The sequence below is a fragment of the Rhineura floridana genome, chromosome 1, assembly GCF_030035675.1.
Source record: "Rhineura floridana isolate rRhiFlo1 chromosome 1, rRhiFlo1.hap2, whole genome shotgun sequence".
NCBI classification, from domain to species: Eukaryota; Metazoa; Chordata; class Lepidosauria; order Squamata; family Rhineuridae; genus Rhineura; species Rhineura floridana.
The window spans coordinates 19,776,641-19,792,605 of NC_084480.1; the positions used below are offsets into that span (position 1 = coordinate 19,776,641).

Sequence of the window (15,965 nt, forward strand, 5' to 3'; positions counted from 1 at the left end):
ACCAGCAATTGGTATTCAGAGGAATTCTGTCTCTCAGAGTAAATAACATATTTTTAGTGGATTGTAACTTTTGGAGGTTATAACGGGAACATGCAAAATACCTCAAGTCCAGGCTGCTTGGGGACCATTTTGTAACCTGTGTTTTAAGGAACTGAAAGAACTTGATAGCACTATTAGTGCTAGAGAATCAATGAGTTATTGGTGTACGTATGATGAGCAGGTCCATATTAACCTTAAGCCCTTAGCTCAGAGGATCTCTCGAACCTGGGTGAATGGACATTACGATGGCAAATTCAGTTTCAGTGTAAACAAGTGTAATTGATACACAGAGGCCAAAAATCCCTGTGACTTCACATATACATTAATGGGATCTGAACTGAATGACTAGGAAAGAGATCTTCAGGTCATGGTGGAAAGCTCAATGAAAATGCCAAGCCAATATAAGGAAGCTGTGAAAAAGGTGAACTCCACTTTTGAAATCATTAGGAAAAGGATTGAAAATAAAACTCCAAATGACATAATGTTGTCATACAAATCTATGGAGTGACTGCACTTGGAATACTGTGTATAATTCTGGTTGCTGCATCTCAAAAAAGACTACTGTAGAACATATGTATCACATTTCACTACTGGTGTAGATCTTAAGGAAAATTGTCCACAAAAGGCATGTTTAGATTATATCTGACCCCTAAAAGATAGTCATATTTATAACTCTACACTGAATGTTTATTGGATCTGCAAAGCTAACAATGCAGGATTCCATTCTCCTGCCCTAAAATCAAAACATTTTGGAAAGATAGTCATCCAGAAAAAAGATATCACTGGGTATAATCTTTCCAAGGATCCTCTAATCTTACTTTTTGGAGATCTTAAGGATCCTATCCCATCTGATGATAGAGAAATTATTATACACCTTCTAATAGCAGCTAGGTTGACTATAACCAGAAGCTGGAAAATATAAATTACTACCAATAACTTATTAACGGATTATCAAAGTAAGGGATATTGTCAATCTTGGAAAACTTACCAGTATAATTAGAACAAGGGAAGGAAAGAAGACTCTTTTATATGGAAATGGAGTTCATTTGTAATGTACTGGAACAATATGGTTCATAATATTAATCCTTATAAGATCTTGGGAACTCTTCAAATAGATGTTAGAAACCATATATTTCCCTAATTCCTTTTATTGTTTTAATCCATAAAGTATTTATTAATCAAATGTATAAAGAATCCTGATGTACCTATTAGGAATTTTATACAGTGCCTTACAAACCTAATCAGACCCCTGGCCAATGCTTTCATATTCCTGAATTACAAACAGTACATTGTAATTTTTTTCTGTATATTTTATTTTGAAACACTGAAACTCAAAATCAATTCTTGTAAGGTGACATTGGTATTATGTTGGGAAATGTTTCTAAGAAAGATAAAAAAATGAAACCTGATGCTTGCGTAAGTATTCAACACATTAATATTTGGTAGAGCCACCTTTCGTTGCAATAACAGCTTTAAGTCCGTTGGGGTAAATATGTACCAGCTTTCCACACAGTGTCAGAGGGATTTTGGCCCATTCTTCTTGGCAGATTCGCTCCAGGTCGTTCAGGTCAGTTGGATGTCGCTTGTGGACTGCAATTTTCAAAGAGCACCACAGATTCCCAATGGGATTGAGATCAGGACTTTGACTGGGCCACTGTAGGACATTCACCTTTTTGTTCTTGAGCCACACCATGTTGCTTTGGCCTTGTGTTCAGGATCATTGTCCTACTGAAAAGAAAATTTCCTCCCAAGTTTCAGTTTTTTAGTGGACTGAAGCACGTTCTTTTGCAGTTGTTGTTATTGTTATGTGTCTTCAAGTCAATTATGACTTATGGGGACCCTATGAATCTGCGACCCCCAATAGCATCTGTTATAAACCACCCTGTTCAGATCTTGTGAGTTCAGGTCTGTGGCTTCCTTTATGGAATCAATCCATCTCTTGTTGGGTCTTCTTTTTCTATTCCCTTCTGTTTTTCCCAGCATTATTGTCTTTTCTAGTGAATCAGGTCTTCTCATTATGTGTCCAAAGTATGATAACCTCAGTTTCAACATTTTAGCTTCTAATGATAGTTCTGGTTTAATTTGTTCTAACACCCAATTATTTGTATTACATTATCTCTCACTTTGGTCTTCATTTTCCTTCAGATCCACAGCCTGAGCAATGAACCTTCAACAGTGGGGGCTTTAATGGTTCATAGGTAGAGGCCAATGGTAAGGTAATTATGTCCTCAATAGGGCAATTTATTTCATCTGTGTAAACTGGGAGCTTCCAAAGCACAAGGGTTGAATACTTACGCAAGCAACATGATTCAGTTTTTTATGTTTCTTACAAACATTTCCCAACATAAAACCAATGTCACCTTACAATAATTGATTTTGAGTTTCAGTGTTTCAAAATAAAATATCATACAGAACAAAATTACAATGTACCATTTGTAATTCAGTAATATGAGAGCTTTGGTCAGGGATCTGAATACTTTTGCAAGGTACTCTGTGTGTGCGCACGTGTGTGTATCTATCTAATCTATTATTACAACAATTGATTTTGAGTTTCAGTATTTCAAAATAAAATATCATACAGAACGAAATTACTATGTACCATTTGTAATTCAGTAATATGAGAGTGTTGGTCAGGGGTCTGATTACTTTTGCAAGGCACTGTATAACTGATTATTATTTTCTTTTTCTGTTTTTGTCTTTTTATAAAATTTGTGTTAGCCGTGACAGTTTTGTTAATCTGTTGTTACTTTTGTATTTGATTTTGTTTAAATAACTTTTTTTAAAAAAAGAGAATATTGTAGAGCTGGAAAAGATGCAGGAAATAGCAACCAAAATGATTAAGGGATTGGAGCAACTCCCCTATGAGGAACCGTCACAACATATATGCCTTTTTAGTTTGGAAAAAAATGCAAGTAGGGGAGGGAGATGTGACAGAGATGAATAAAATTATGCATGGTATGTAGAATTATTATTATTAAATTTATTTATACCCCGCCTTTGGGGCAAAGGCCCTCAAGGCGGCTTACAAAGAAAAATAAACACAAGTATAAAAATACATCAATGAAAGCAATACAATTTACAAACATTAAACTAAATAATGAATAACATTATTAAGAAAAAAAATGTCCAGGAAAGAAACTCAGAGTTGAAGACCTTGTCTTAAAACGACATCCATCCTTTTTCCTGCAGTGTTTTGCATCTCAGTGTCACAATTCCCTGAAGCCTGTTCAAACTGAAGGCGGTGGCGGCTCCATGGTCTTTTTGGTGGCGCCAGCTCCCGCAGCTTGAGTCCCGACACCTGCCAGTGGCATGGCGTCAGAGCCGGCAAGGATGAAGCTGCGGCTGGCGGAGGATGTGGGGCTGCCGGGGGAGGAATGCGGTGCCGAGGAAGAGGAGGTGGTGTTAGCGGGGGCAGCAGCTCCCGAGAGGCAGAAGGGCAACTCTGGGCACTCGTCGAGTTCCACTCTCTGCACTTTGTGCAGCTGCTTCCTCCTCCAGTCTGAGCGCAGCTCCCGGCTGCTGCCGCCTGAGTCTCTCACCAGAAGCCCTCCAACAACGCCAACGCCACCAGCGCTCCCACTCCTGCCGGTCCTCACAGACTTCAAGCTCCGGGTGGTGGCAGTGGTGGATGAAACGGAGTAGGAAGAGGTGGCGGCAGTGGCTTCCTTATCCAAAGATAATCCCGCCAAGGAGGAGACGCAAGACGCAACCCACAACAGCCGCAGCCACCGCCATTCCTCCTGCTGCCATCTTTATCTTCTAGAAAAGGCTTGCCCTCTCTAGAAAAGGTTTGCACAGGCTCTGCTATCCTTTCCAAAAGTTTTTGCTAGGAACATCTACTTCTTTCCAGAAGATAGTACAAAAAGAGACCAGGAGGATAGAGTATGTGGATAGTTTTTTCTCCATCTTATATTAGAGCCCAGAGTCATCCAATGAAGCTGAATAAGGATTTAATATAGACAAAAGGAAGTACTTCTTCATACAGCACATTCTTAAACCATGGAATTTGCTACCACGATATGTAATGATGGCCACCAACTCAGGCAGCTTTAAAAGGGGATTAGATAAATTCATGGAGGATAAAGCCATGCAACACCTCCAGTATTGGAGGCAGTATAACTCTAAATACGAGATGCTGGGGAACACACATGAGAGAATGCTATTGTGCTCATACTCTGGTGGTGGGCTTCCAATGGGCATCTGGGTGACCTCTGTGAGAACTGTATGCTGGACGAGATGGGTCTTTGGCTGATCTTATATTTTTAAGTCCTCAATTTTCCAACTCAGTGACAAATCTAAATGTGTGACCTTGGTCCAATCACTCTCTCTTAGTCTTCTCTTCCTTACAGGTCATTGTTGTGAAGATAAGAGCAAGGGGAATCCATGCTATTTATGTTTGTCACCTTAAGCCCCTTGGAAGAATGTCACACCCAAAGTAAGGCGAGAACACACACAAACACGTAACGGCTTGAAGACATGCATGTAGTGAACGATTTATGTTTGGAGTTTTTCTTTTTTTATTTGAGTACCTCTTTTATTTTTAAACAACTTTTTCAATGACTGTGTGATTGAGGAGACAAAATATATAGGAGTTAGTACTTAGGTCATCCCCTCCTATTAGCCTTAGGCCCCTCACACCCTTAATCTGGGCCTGATTATGAGAATGAGGAGGAAGGATACAAACCTGAGACCTACTCCCAAATTCACCAATGGTAAAGTTTGGAGGGGGAGAGTTTAACATCTCATCAGTCCCTTTCTCTGGTGATTTAGAGCAACATAAGACAGTTGACACAATTAGTCAATTATCTGATCTCATTTTATCATTTCTATATATTTTAATATTTTATTTTATTCAAATAAACTTGCAGCCCTCAAATGAGATTCCAGTTTCATATGGCATATATTGCACGGGGCAGCTTTTATTATTATCATTGTTATTGATTTATTATTATTATTATTATTATTATTATTATTATTATTATTATTAAATTTAAGCTATTTTCTCTCTTTCTTTTTATGCTCAAATGTGTTTGTCAATCAAGAGACTAAACAACCCATCCCATTCAGGGAAATGCTGCAAAGAAGAAAGAATTTGCAATGTTTTACCTTTATATGATGCTAAGTTAAACTAAGGATGGTTAGAAACTCTTTGAAGCAACCCAAACCGAAATATTCCTGCTAGGCAGAGTGAGCAGAGAAACTGAATTATAATGAACCAGCAGCTGTTACAATATGACCACAGTAACCAAATCAAAATATCAGCTACTAACCCAGATGAGATTCAAAAGGTCAATGTATAAAGCCAGCAGCTTTCTTCAAGATTGCCCGAAACCTCAATCTAATCCTAGCAGTGAAATGTTCCATTAAGCTACAGGGGGTATAGAAACAAGTTACTGTATATTGGTAAATGATTTAATGTACTAGAAAGATAACCTAGGCAGGATAAGAGGAGCTCACAAGGAAGGCACCTGAAAATTGAGCAGCAAATCTGGAATGACATGCATTTGTAGCAATATATTTTGACACCTATATAGTATTGGAATATGTGGACAGACTCCCATTGCCCCGTAAGTGCATCACTGATTTATTCTTTAAAATAGAGTTTAGTTTACTGGTAGGTAAGCCTGAGATCTATGCTTCCATACAAAGAAATTGGAAAATCAATCTTTTTTTGGCAATAATAAATTTAGCTTTGCTAATTCCCCACAGCTAATTATTGCATGGCTTGAAGTGAACACTAATTTAAATAATTCTTGCATGGTTTCCAACTACACTAAAAACATTTAAAGCTGGAATTAATACCTAAAAGTGTTTGCAGTGTAGGTCCACAGTTCCCATGCTATCTCAGCAAATGTTCATGGATCCTCTGCATATTTCCAGTAATGACTATGTTAAATTATGTCCAATTCTCATGCCCCTTTAGTTCACATAAAATTAAGACAAGCTACTTTCTGCAGTACAGGAAGGTAAATATTACTCTTCAGGTCCAACAGAAAGGCTGTAATCCTGTTCCCACTTACCTGGGAATAAATCTGATTGAACTCAATAGGACTCACTGTTGAAGAGATGAGCAGAGGATTGTGCTTCAAGACACACTGACTTGCTTCCATGTCATATTAAACCAGGGGCCACCAACCTTTCTTGGAATTGCAACCACGTACACATGCATGCAAACTCACCCAGCAGCAACAGCAGCTAGGCTTGAAAAAAAGCTTTCCAGTAGCTACAACAGAAGGCTTCTTTCAAGTCTAATTCCAGTGGGGAGTTGGAACCATGTGGGCACCATGGAACACTTACTGTGGGTGTATGTGTGCCCATGGGCATCATGTTGGTGATTCATGCATAACACCATAGTTTAAAACAAGATATGGTTTAATGTCAGCAAGCAGCATGCTGCTTAAAAGCTCCTGCAGTGTACCTCCCCTGCTCCTGCCGTACTGCAGATGAAAACAGACCATTGTTTGGCTTGTCATGTTGTCCAGAACTGAACTCTGCCAAACGATGAGCGATAATCCAACACCAAACGATGAGCGATAATCCATATATACGCCAACACTGTGAGATCATATCATGAGGAAGGAGCCATGCCGTTGAGATTATATGTGTGTGTGCAGAGGGGCAGAGGCCTGATTCTGATGAATGAACGCAGTCTGATAATTAATGATTTATTAGGTCAAGAACAAGCATAGTATTTATGTATTCCTTTGTTGTCCCTCCTCTTTCTCCTTTTGTACTCCTGGCTTTGAGAAGACATCATGGTTTGTTAAATCACAGTTTCCCATTATGTCAGAGCTAGGATACACAACAGTGGAGCCAATTTGGTGCTCCTGTGTATTTCCACCGCACCAGACTCTCTGCCATTGTGTTCCACTCCCTCCTAGTAAGCTACAGCAACCCACCTGCCAGGAAGGCAGCATAGCAGCTCCACCCCACCAAACGAGCCACTTCTGCTTTTAAGATGTCACTTCCACAGATCTGTGTGAAACACATAAAACGGATGGCTTGTTCCCATAATTACCATCATTTTCATCCTCCTCCTCCCTCTTTAAAATAATAAAATAAAACATTCCCAATATGTATAAGACACAAAACAGTCCTTAAAATTATCATGCCTGAGGAGTACAAAAGAGCATTTCCTAATCAAAGAATTCTCTTTCTGGCCTGTCTCTAAAAGACATCTTTCTACTAGCCAGCTTTGGAAGCTCTGCCCTTCCCATTCACTGTCCTTATCTTGTAGACAAATTTGTTACATTGAGGTAAACTATCTAGCCTGCAACAAAGCCACACTCAGTTCCAAATCTGCTTGAGGTAGAAAATGTACCGTTCCCTAAACACCAAAAGACCATGTTTCAGACCAGACAGCTTATCGGACAGAACGGCACTTTCATTAATGCCAGGTGCACAGATACAGCAGTGTTCCCTGTTACAGAGTAGTAGATGGCCTTGCCTCCCACATTTAAACTTTTCAGCCTTCCTTTCATTACTGGGAAAGGACAACTCAGGAAAGGTTTTCCTCCAACGAGGATTTTCCAAGACTGATTTCTGTTATGGATCTGTTAACCCTGCAAAAAGAGGCAGAATTTACTCCACTCAGACAAGCTGGCACGGTGAGTGAGTGCCCACTAGAAAAGGGGTAGCCAACTACAACTCCCATAATCACTAGCCATTGACCATGCTGGCTGGGGATAATGGGAGTTGTAGTCTAACAACATCTGGAGTGCACTACACTGGCAAACCCTGCAGTACAGTCACCTGTTTTTATATTTCTCACACACAAATAAATGTGTATTTTAATTTCAGAGGTAGTGGAGTTCTCTTGTGACATATTCCCACATCCCTTCCCCCTTTGAACACCTTCTGCAGTCTGGGTTCAGGGTAAACCTGTGGAGTTCAATGGAAATGGCAAAATTCAATGGACACATATTAAAAAGGAACCTGCTCTAATTACCAAAGTACAATTTTAAATTGAGGTAACAAAATGCATGAGCAAGATCATTGAATCCAATGGCAGGCATGTCTTATTACATAATAACACACTTGTCGTAAATGGTTAGCCTCTCTCATACTCACACTCAAGCACAGTACTCAGTTACAAAAATACACAAGAATGCATAGAAACGTCTGGAACATGCAGATACAAAAAACACTAGCCATTTAAAGCCAAGCAATCCTGATAGTGTGGATGAAAAACAACAAAAGACCTTTTTCAGCTAATACAAAAGGGCAATTATTTGTTTAGGTTTGAAAATCAAGTTCCTAATAAACAAGTGTGTTGTTTTTTCAACAATTCTAACAAGAATGTTTGCTTGTATGCTTTAAAATGTGCTTGTAAAAGTATTCTCCCAACCAAAAGCAAATATTTTGTTAAACAAAGGAAAGCACAATTTTCTTGGCAAAAAAACCCCCAAAAACATTTAGAGGCTAAAGTGTTCTTTGTTCAGGGAAGCCAAAATAAAGTGAGACAAAAGAAACAAATGTTTAAGTTGCAAAAACTGAAGTGAAAAGGTCAAACCTTAAAGCATCACTCAGCACAGTGGGTTTCACATAAGACCATGGATACATGTTAAAAGATTGTATTTACACTGCCTGCAGTCAAACCTGATAGTGTGAGTTAAGAAGGGTCAGAATTTCCTTGCTTTTGTTGGCTCAAGCCAACCCCTTGAAATTGCTGTAACTACGTTGCATGTGTGGGACTGCATACACATTACTGCAAGCTTCAACACTGTCTCACATGTTAAACAACTCACAAATATTTCCTAATAATAAAAGACAAGGCATATTTCAGGGGCTTATATTGGTCCCAGAATGATATATCGCAGTTACAACTCAGTGCTTTCTTTGGCTCTGGTTCAGTTGTTTGAAACTAAGGCATCTCAGTTAGTTCATTGACAAGTGGAAGGAGAAGGGTGTGATCTTGGCCAAGGAAAGGATTGCTAATATTTTTACATCATATATTTATCTTAACTGAACCCATTTATCAAATTTGATTAAAGAAAAGTTGCTATCTGCACTTGCAAGTAATTAAAGACTTTCTACTGACAGCCAAAATTACTTCTGTAGATTCAGAAAGAGATCCCTGCAAGTCAGAATGATAGTGACCGAGCATTATCCAACTGTGAGGGCACACACTTGCCAAATACCACAGGCTGTCAGAAGTGGGACATACTGCAGACACGGTCAGCCTTAATGTAGAAGTTGCAGCCCAGAGACTACAAGTCCCTGCAGGCAAATTCGCACTGTTATCCAAAGAAAACAACAATTTTAGATAGCTTAACCTCTGATCATTTGACCATTGAAACAACTACTTTGGCGCTATATATATTTACAATTCCAATGATTTGCTGATTTGTAGGCTAGCAGATCACACATCTGAAGACACTTAGTCACAAAATATATTCACACTTCTAATACAGATACTGCAGCATATCCTATCTATGGAAATAATTAGCACTGCTGGGGATGGTTTGTGGCAAAAATTTGATCATTTCCACAATCAGACACAAACTACAAGGAACATAGATTTTAAAAACTGAAAAAATTAGGGAACTGTTCTTCTTTCAATTAAAAACAAAAAACAAAACACAAGCATTTAAAATACAGCCATAGTACAAATGCTGTTGTCTACTTACTTTGTATTCTGGAATTCACAAAAGGAGGAGATAGATTGTCGTGTGATCCAAGGTCCCTGTTTGTCATATGTTCATAAGGAGTTCCATCTCCATAGCTCTGTTTAAACAATTGGATACAAATACAGATTAAGTATTAAAATACATATCCCGGTCTCTTATGAGACATTTTCCCTAACGTATTACAACTAAAAAGGCACAACTATTTTCCAATGAAGCTGATGACATTTGCAGATAATTATTCTGTCAGCAATACATTAAACATTTGTGTCCATACCTGTGCTAGCACCTGGGATACAAGCCAGTAAAAATGTAGTTATCAATTTCAAATCTGTCACAAGGGTGGAACTGTGCTTTGTTGCAGTTATGGCTCCAAAGAATGAGAAATGCTAAAAGTTACTGTAAGATTGTGTATTTTATTTAAGGAAACATGAACTTTCAAACTACTCGGTTCCTGGCAACACTGGCTGAACTGAAATTAACTCATTCCTACTGGCTATTTTATTATTGTCTCAAAGGTTTAATATACTACAGTAATCGCCTGTGGAATCTGGCTAGCTAAAGTCCATTGTACTTTTGCTCAGATCAATTTTAACTAAACAGTAAATTTGTTGTACAAAAGTTTCTACAGGAAATATTGCTATGGAAAGAAGAAATGTTTTAATCTACACTCATCGAGGAAACCAAAGAAATTATTTGCATTTCCTGTTTTACTCGAATGAATGAAAAATGCTGTAAATGCTTCCATACAACTTGTCAGGAAAGGTGAATTTTATCTTCACCTGAGTCTCTAAAAGTACTGCAGATTCAAATAATGTGTAATAAATTCCAAGTACTAAAGATTCAAACAATAAGCAATAAATTGTAGTGGTTGGGGGCTCAGAATGCATATCCTATTATTTATTTTTCCTGCAGTATTTATATCCTACCTCTAGTATGCCTTTGAAAAATGGACTGCCTTCAAGTCAATCCCGACTTATGGCGACCCTATGAATAGGGTTTTCATGGTAAGCAGTATTCAGAGGGGGTTTACCATTGCCTCCCTCTGAGGTTAGTCCTCTCCAGCTGGCTAGGACCTTCTCAGCTTCCACAGCTGCAGAACCCAGCCCCTTCCTTGTCCATAACTGCCAGCTGGGGGGCAACTGGGCTCCTTGGGACTATGCAGCTTGCCCACGGCTGCACAGGTGGCAGGGCACGTAACCCCTGAGCCACTCGCTGTGGGGTGATCTTTAGCTGGCTCTTGAAACCCAGGAGACATGAGCGGGGATTTGCACTCACAGACTCTGGACTCCCGGCCAGGCTCTCCTCCCCACTATGCTATACCAGCCTAGTAAACCTTTAAGTGCCACTGCGAAGCTGAATCTCTTGGCCTGGAACGGACAGTTGAAGTCATCTGCTTAGTCCCCCTGCAGGCCAGAGCTTCCTCAGTGAGCTACTGCTACTGTCTCTCATCACCTGTGGTCCTAACACCATATGCACGAGGTGCAGCCGGGGGGGAGGGAGCAAAAGTGTTAGAAGCCTCCCTGCAGTGCTCAGTGGCTACTGAATTTCTGGACCACAGGAGGTCTCCTAGGAAATAACCCTGGCTCAAAAACAGCTGCCAAAGCAGCAGGATATTAAGTCCCGCACAGGGCAAGGCTTCTTTACCAGGCTGCTATGGCTAACCCTCACAGCTTCTGCCTCTAGAGGCAGAGCCAGGAGCGCAGTTAGGGGTCAAGGCTTGGCCTTGTTATTTGGATAATGGTTGTGGTTCAGTGGTAGAGCATGTGCTTACCATGCAGATGGCTCCAGGTTCAATCCTTGACAACTTCAAAGAAAGCTGGGAGATAACTCCAGTCTGAAACTCTGGGGAGCCACCATCAGACAGTATAGACTAAGGTAGATGGATCAGTGGTCTGACTCAGTGAAAGGCAACTGCCTATGCTCCTATAAATCTCAATTAGCAGGAATAAGAAAGCCCAAGTCCCTCATAGGTCTCCACAGGATTATTTTTTTTGGGGGGGGGGGAAGTAAACTTTCCAAATAAACAAAGCTAGCACCAGAGAACAGATTTACCATTTCTGATAGATCTGATGACTAAGTGGTGATGAGGTCTGCAAGACAGACATGGCCTCTGACAAATTCTCTGTTGGTTTTCAATGGGTAGACTCCTGTCCATCTTCAGGTAGGCCTGGAATGCAGACATCATTCCACTGACTGCTGAAACTCTCAGTTCCTTCCCTGGCTCCCTTATATCCTCCAGCCCTTAGTTAATTCCACTATGCTGCAATCAACTTCACAGCCCCCTCCCTACTGCATTTCCCTCCTCCCATCACCAAAAAACCCCAGCACGTTAACAACATTGGACTACACTTCAGGGCTGTCATACACTTCTGTACCATCTCACTCCCTTCACCAAAATGGGTATAACAACACTGGGATACTTGGAAGGGCTAACATAACCCTCACTCTCTGAGCCACAGTCCTACAACTTGCAATAAGGGGCAAAATAATCTTGGACTTTGTCTGCACCGGCATTAAAGTATTTATATATATATATATATATATATATATAAAACATATTTACAAACTCATATCACATTTTTGTATGAAATACAACCTGAGTAAGAAAGATCATGAACTCCTGTCTTTGCTGCTACTTTTTTTTTTAATTGACTGACATATCACAATACCTGCAGTGTTTTCTATGGGGCAACAATCACTTCACCAAGGCAGACTAGCAGAAAAGGCTTAAAGTAATGCAAGAGTCTAGATCAGCCTTTCCCAACCTTTGGGGCCCCAGATGTTCCATCATTCCTGACCATTGGCCATGCTGTCTGGGGCTGATGGGAGCTGTAGTCCAGCAACGCCTGGGAACCCAAAGGCTGGGAAAGACTGCTCTAGATAATGGGTGTTTCAATCTAGCTCTCTTTGTCTAATTGTCTAGAACTGCTTTCCTAAATGTCATCGCTATGACTGGCCTTTGACACCTGAGATATGTATTTTTAGGACCCACACTGTTTGGGGATTTAAGGTTATTTTTAAAGTTATATTTTAACATTTAAAATTTAATGTCATATTTTAACATTGTTGGCATCTTTGAATGAAGGGCAGGTAATAAATGATGATGATGATGATGATGATGATGCAGAAAGGTGGGAGTAGGCTAGTTTCTCACAAAACAAGGAGAATAGGCCCTGCGTATTTTGCCTGATATCTCAAGAAACTAGATATTTTTAAAAAAAGAATAAAGCTGGGAATGGGGAGATTACGGTTCTGGTGCTGAGCTAGGTAGGCAATTGGTTTCACTGCAAGCAATTCTTTATGGCAATAACAGTGATAGTACTAGAACAGTTTTGCTCGGCTCCAAGTTTTCCAGGATGAATCGGACTATCTAGACCAGCCTTTCCCAACTAGTGGGCCACCAGATGTTGTTGGACCACAATTCCCATCTTTCCTGACCATTGCCAATGCTGGCTGAGGGTGATGGGAGTTGTGGTCCAACAACATCTGGTGGCCCACTAGTTGGGAAAGGCTGATCTAGACCTTTTTCAATCGGGCTTCAAGTCCGGTCATAGGACAGAGACTGCCTTGGTCACCCTGCTTGATGACCTATGCTGGGCATCAGACAGGGGGAGTGCATCTCTGTTGGTGCTGCTGGACCTCTCAGCGGCATTTGATATGATTGACCATGGTATCCTTCTGGGCCGTCTATCTGAGATGGAATTGGGAGGCACTGTTTTACGTGCAGGCATGCGGGAGAGAGCCTTTTCAGCTGTGGCCCCCAAGCTTTGGAATACCCTACCCCAAGAAGCTCACTCTGCTCCCTCTCTGATGGTTTTCCGGAGACTTCTGAAAACAATATTGTTCTGGATAGCCTTTGGGAGGGACTGAAGGTAGAGCCTGACACTGATTTTATGCCTTCTATATTAATTTTTACCTCAGTAGTCCCTTTAGTACCACTCCCTATATATGCATACATGTGTGTGTGTGTGTATTATTTTATGTATTTTAATTGCATTTTATGTATTTTAATTTATTTTAATGTTTTTGTTATTTTTATTGTGTACATTTTTATTATGTATGTGCTCAGTTTTATTGTAAGCCACCCTGAGTGCCATATTATAGGGTAAAAGGGCGGGAGAGAAATATTTTAAATAAACATTGCTCAAAACATTTATATTCACACAAGTTTTTTTCTGAAGTGTGACCCACCTAGATATTATTTTATATATGTATTGTTCTCCGATTTAATTGTAATTTATACTTTGTTTTATGAAATTTTTGTTGTTGTTTTCACCACTTTGATATTCTTTGCAAAAGTGTTTTAACCTTTAGATTTTAAAGACTGCAGAACCTTGTTTTGCTTGCTACAAACCCTGTGCACATTGGAAAACAAAGAGGAGACATAAACAAACTGCACCACTCAGATGAGAATGATTAGCTTTTTTTGGGGGGGGCTACTCTAATCTCCTTCAACTGTCATAAGAATTAGTAATTTTGATACTAATAGGATGCATTTTCTGAGTCTATTGCTTAATGCCAATAGGAATGTGTGAACATTGTAATATGAGGAGCAGGAGCGAGAGCTTCACCTCATCTACATAATGCACTTGAATGTCAAACTTGACAGCTGGAGCAGTGGCTTGCAAAATGGTAAACTGGATGTGCTTTGAAGACTGCAGTTAGGAGAAGAGTGTCAAAGAGAGAGGATGTCTCCAGCTCTTTAAAATATCCTTAAGCTGAAGGTTCAGGTATCATCACTTTACCCTTGGCAAAACACCACAAGCAATCATCCCAATGAAAGTCTGAGCGTGTCCACAAAATATATAAACAAGGATGTGTAAAAGAAAATACAACCAATTGTATCAGATAAAGTGCAAACCACTATGCGGCTAAATGCTAAATTAAAACAGAGTGAGGGGATATATAGAATAACTGAATGAACAGATAATTTATAGCTAATAACTAGCATAAATGAGGAGAAACTGACAGAACAAGATTTTTTTCCATTGCATACCATACTTGTCCAAAAGTCCAATTTGGCCAAAAGGTCAGATCACATGGAATTATTCTCAATAGACCTTTTGGCTCTTACAGGCTAAAGACCCTCCCAATCAGGAGAGTGTATATGACTGTTAGGGAGATCCAATGAAAGAGACACACATTCACACCTAGTTCTAGCTTATGTTGCATTGTTGTACCCCTCTCCTAATTATCTGTCTATTAATATTGATTCTTCTTGCTGTTTTTATCATAGTATCATTCATATTGACTGCAAGTCACCTTGGAGATATTATTACAAGGCAAGATGTAACTCGTGTTAATAAATAAAGGAAATAAAGGAGAGCTTCAGCTATGGGGCGGTATACAAATATAATCAATCAATCAATCAATATTACTGTAAAACTTATGCTATGGCCACAACATCCCAGCAGAAGCTGGAAAGTAATTCTAACCTCTTATTGAAGCAGAAACAGCATGGAAAATGGCTCTAAAGTTGTAACACACATATAGCTTAATAAGCTATGACATATAGCCCCCCCAAAAGAAAGTTGCATATGGATGAGACAAAAAAGAAGAACCCCTTTAGTCTGGGTGCAAAAGAATAAATGTGGATACACACATTTAAACTAATTGTAATATATAATGTATGTTTGTGTACACTTTAATAACAATTTTGTTTTTTTGTTTTTTTTAAATGACACTAATGGTAGTAAAACTAAGCCAAAATATAGTGTTGGCATATCTCCCAGCATGCAAGATGCCCAGACATCACATTACATATTTTGTGCCTGCTAAGTAAAAACATCTGGAAAACCATCTACAAGAAATGAAAAGTCAACAGCTACCAAAAACACAGCCTACAGACCAGAGATAACTTAGGGTAATGGATCAAAGGCTGATAGCAACAAGCATGGCAAAAAAAATTAATGAAGTTTCCTGCTACCTCTTAGCAGGAACGGAGCAGTTGTCCAATTCAACCATGGGATCAGATAAGAATCTAAAACAGCAATTCTGGGAAGAGGTTGCTCTATCACCAAATTTGCATGTACATTTTCCTATGCAATCAGGTGTAAAACTCACATTTAGATTTTAAATTTACATACACAGGAAGTCTGGTGAGGGAGAAAAAAAGATTAGATATACTTACCCTGGATGGACTAGGATGTCCTCCGTTCCCCCAGGACCCTGAGCTAGTTCTGTCTTCTACATCTAGGGACAAAAAAGTTCTTTAGGCTTTATTGCAATAATTCTTTCCTTTTGTATAGGCACTTTTAAATTAATGTTTCAAATTAATCTCCTGTTGCCTTTAATTAA

The 15,965-nt window shown here is 39.5% G+C and overlaps 1 protein-coding gene across 16 annotated transcripts in view; it reads right to left on the reverse strand.

Annotated features, from left to right (window-relative positions):
• TCF4 (transcription factor 4) overlaps positions 1 to 15,965 on the reverse strand; it is a 522,418-nt gene that overhangs the window by 344,285 nt on the left and 162,168 nt on the right. For 15 of the 16 annotated variants that reach the window (XR_009761187.1, XM_061614925.1, XM_061614994.1 and 12 more), the window contains 2 exons: positions 15,799 to 15,860; positions 9,669 to 9,765 (listed from right to left, as the gene is read on the reverse strand). The exons of the other annotated variant lie outside the window; for it this stretch is intronic. Coding sequence is in view for 14 of the 15 variants with exons in the window: in XM_061614925.1 (XP_061470909.1) it covers positions 9,669 to 9,765; positions 15,799 to 15,860 (159 nt within the window). In the remaining variant the exon portion in view is untranslated. The remainder of the gene's footprint in view (positions 1 to 9,668; positions 9,766 to 15,798; positions 15,861 to 15,965) is intronic. 16 annotated transcript variants of the gene reach the window in all.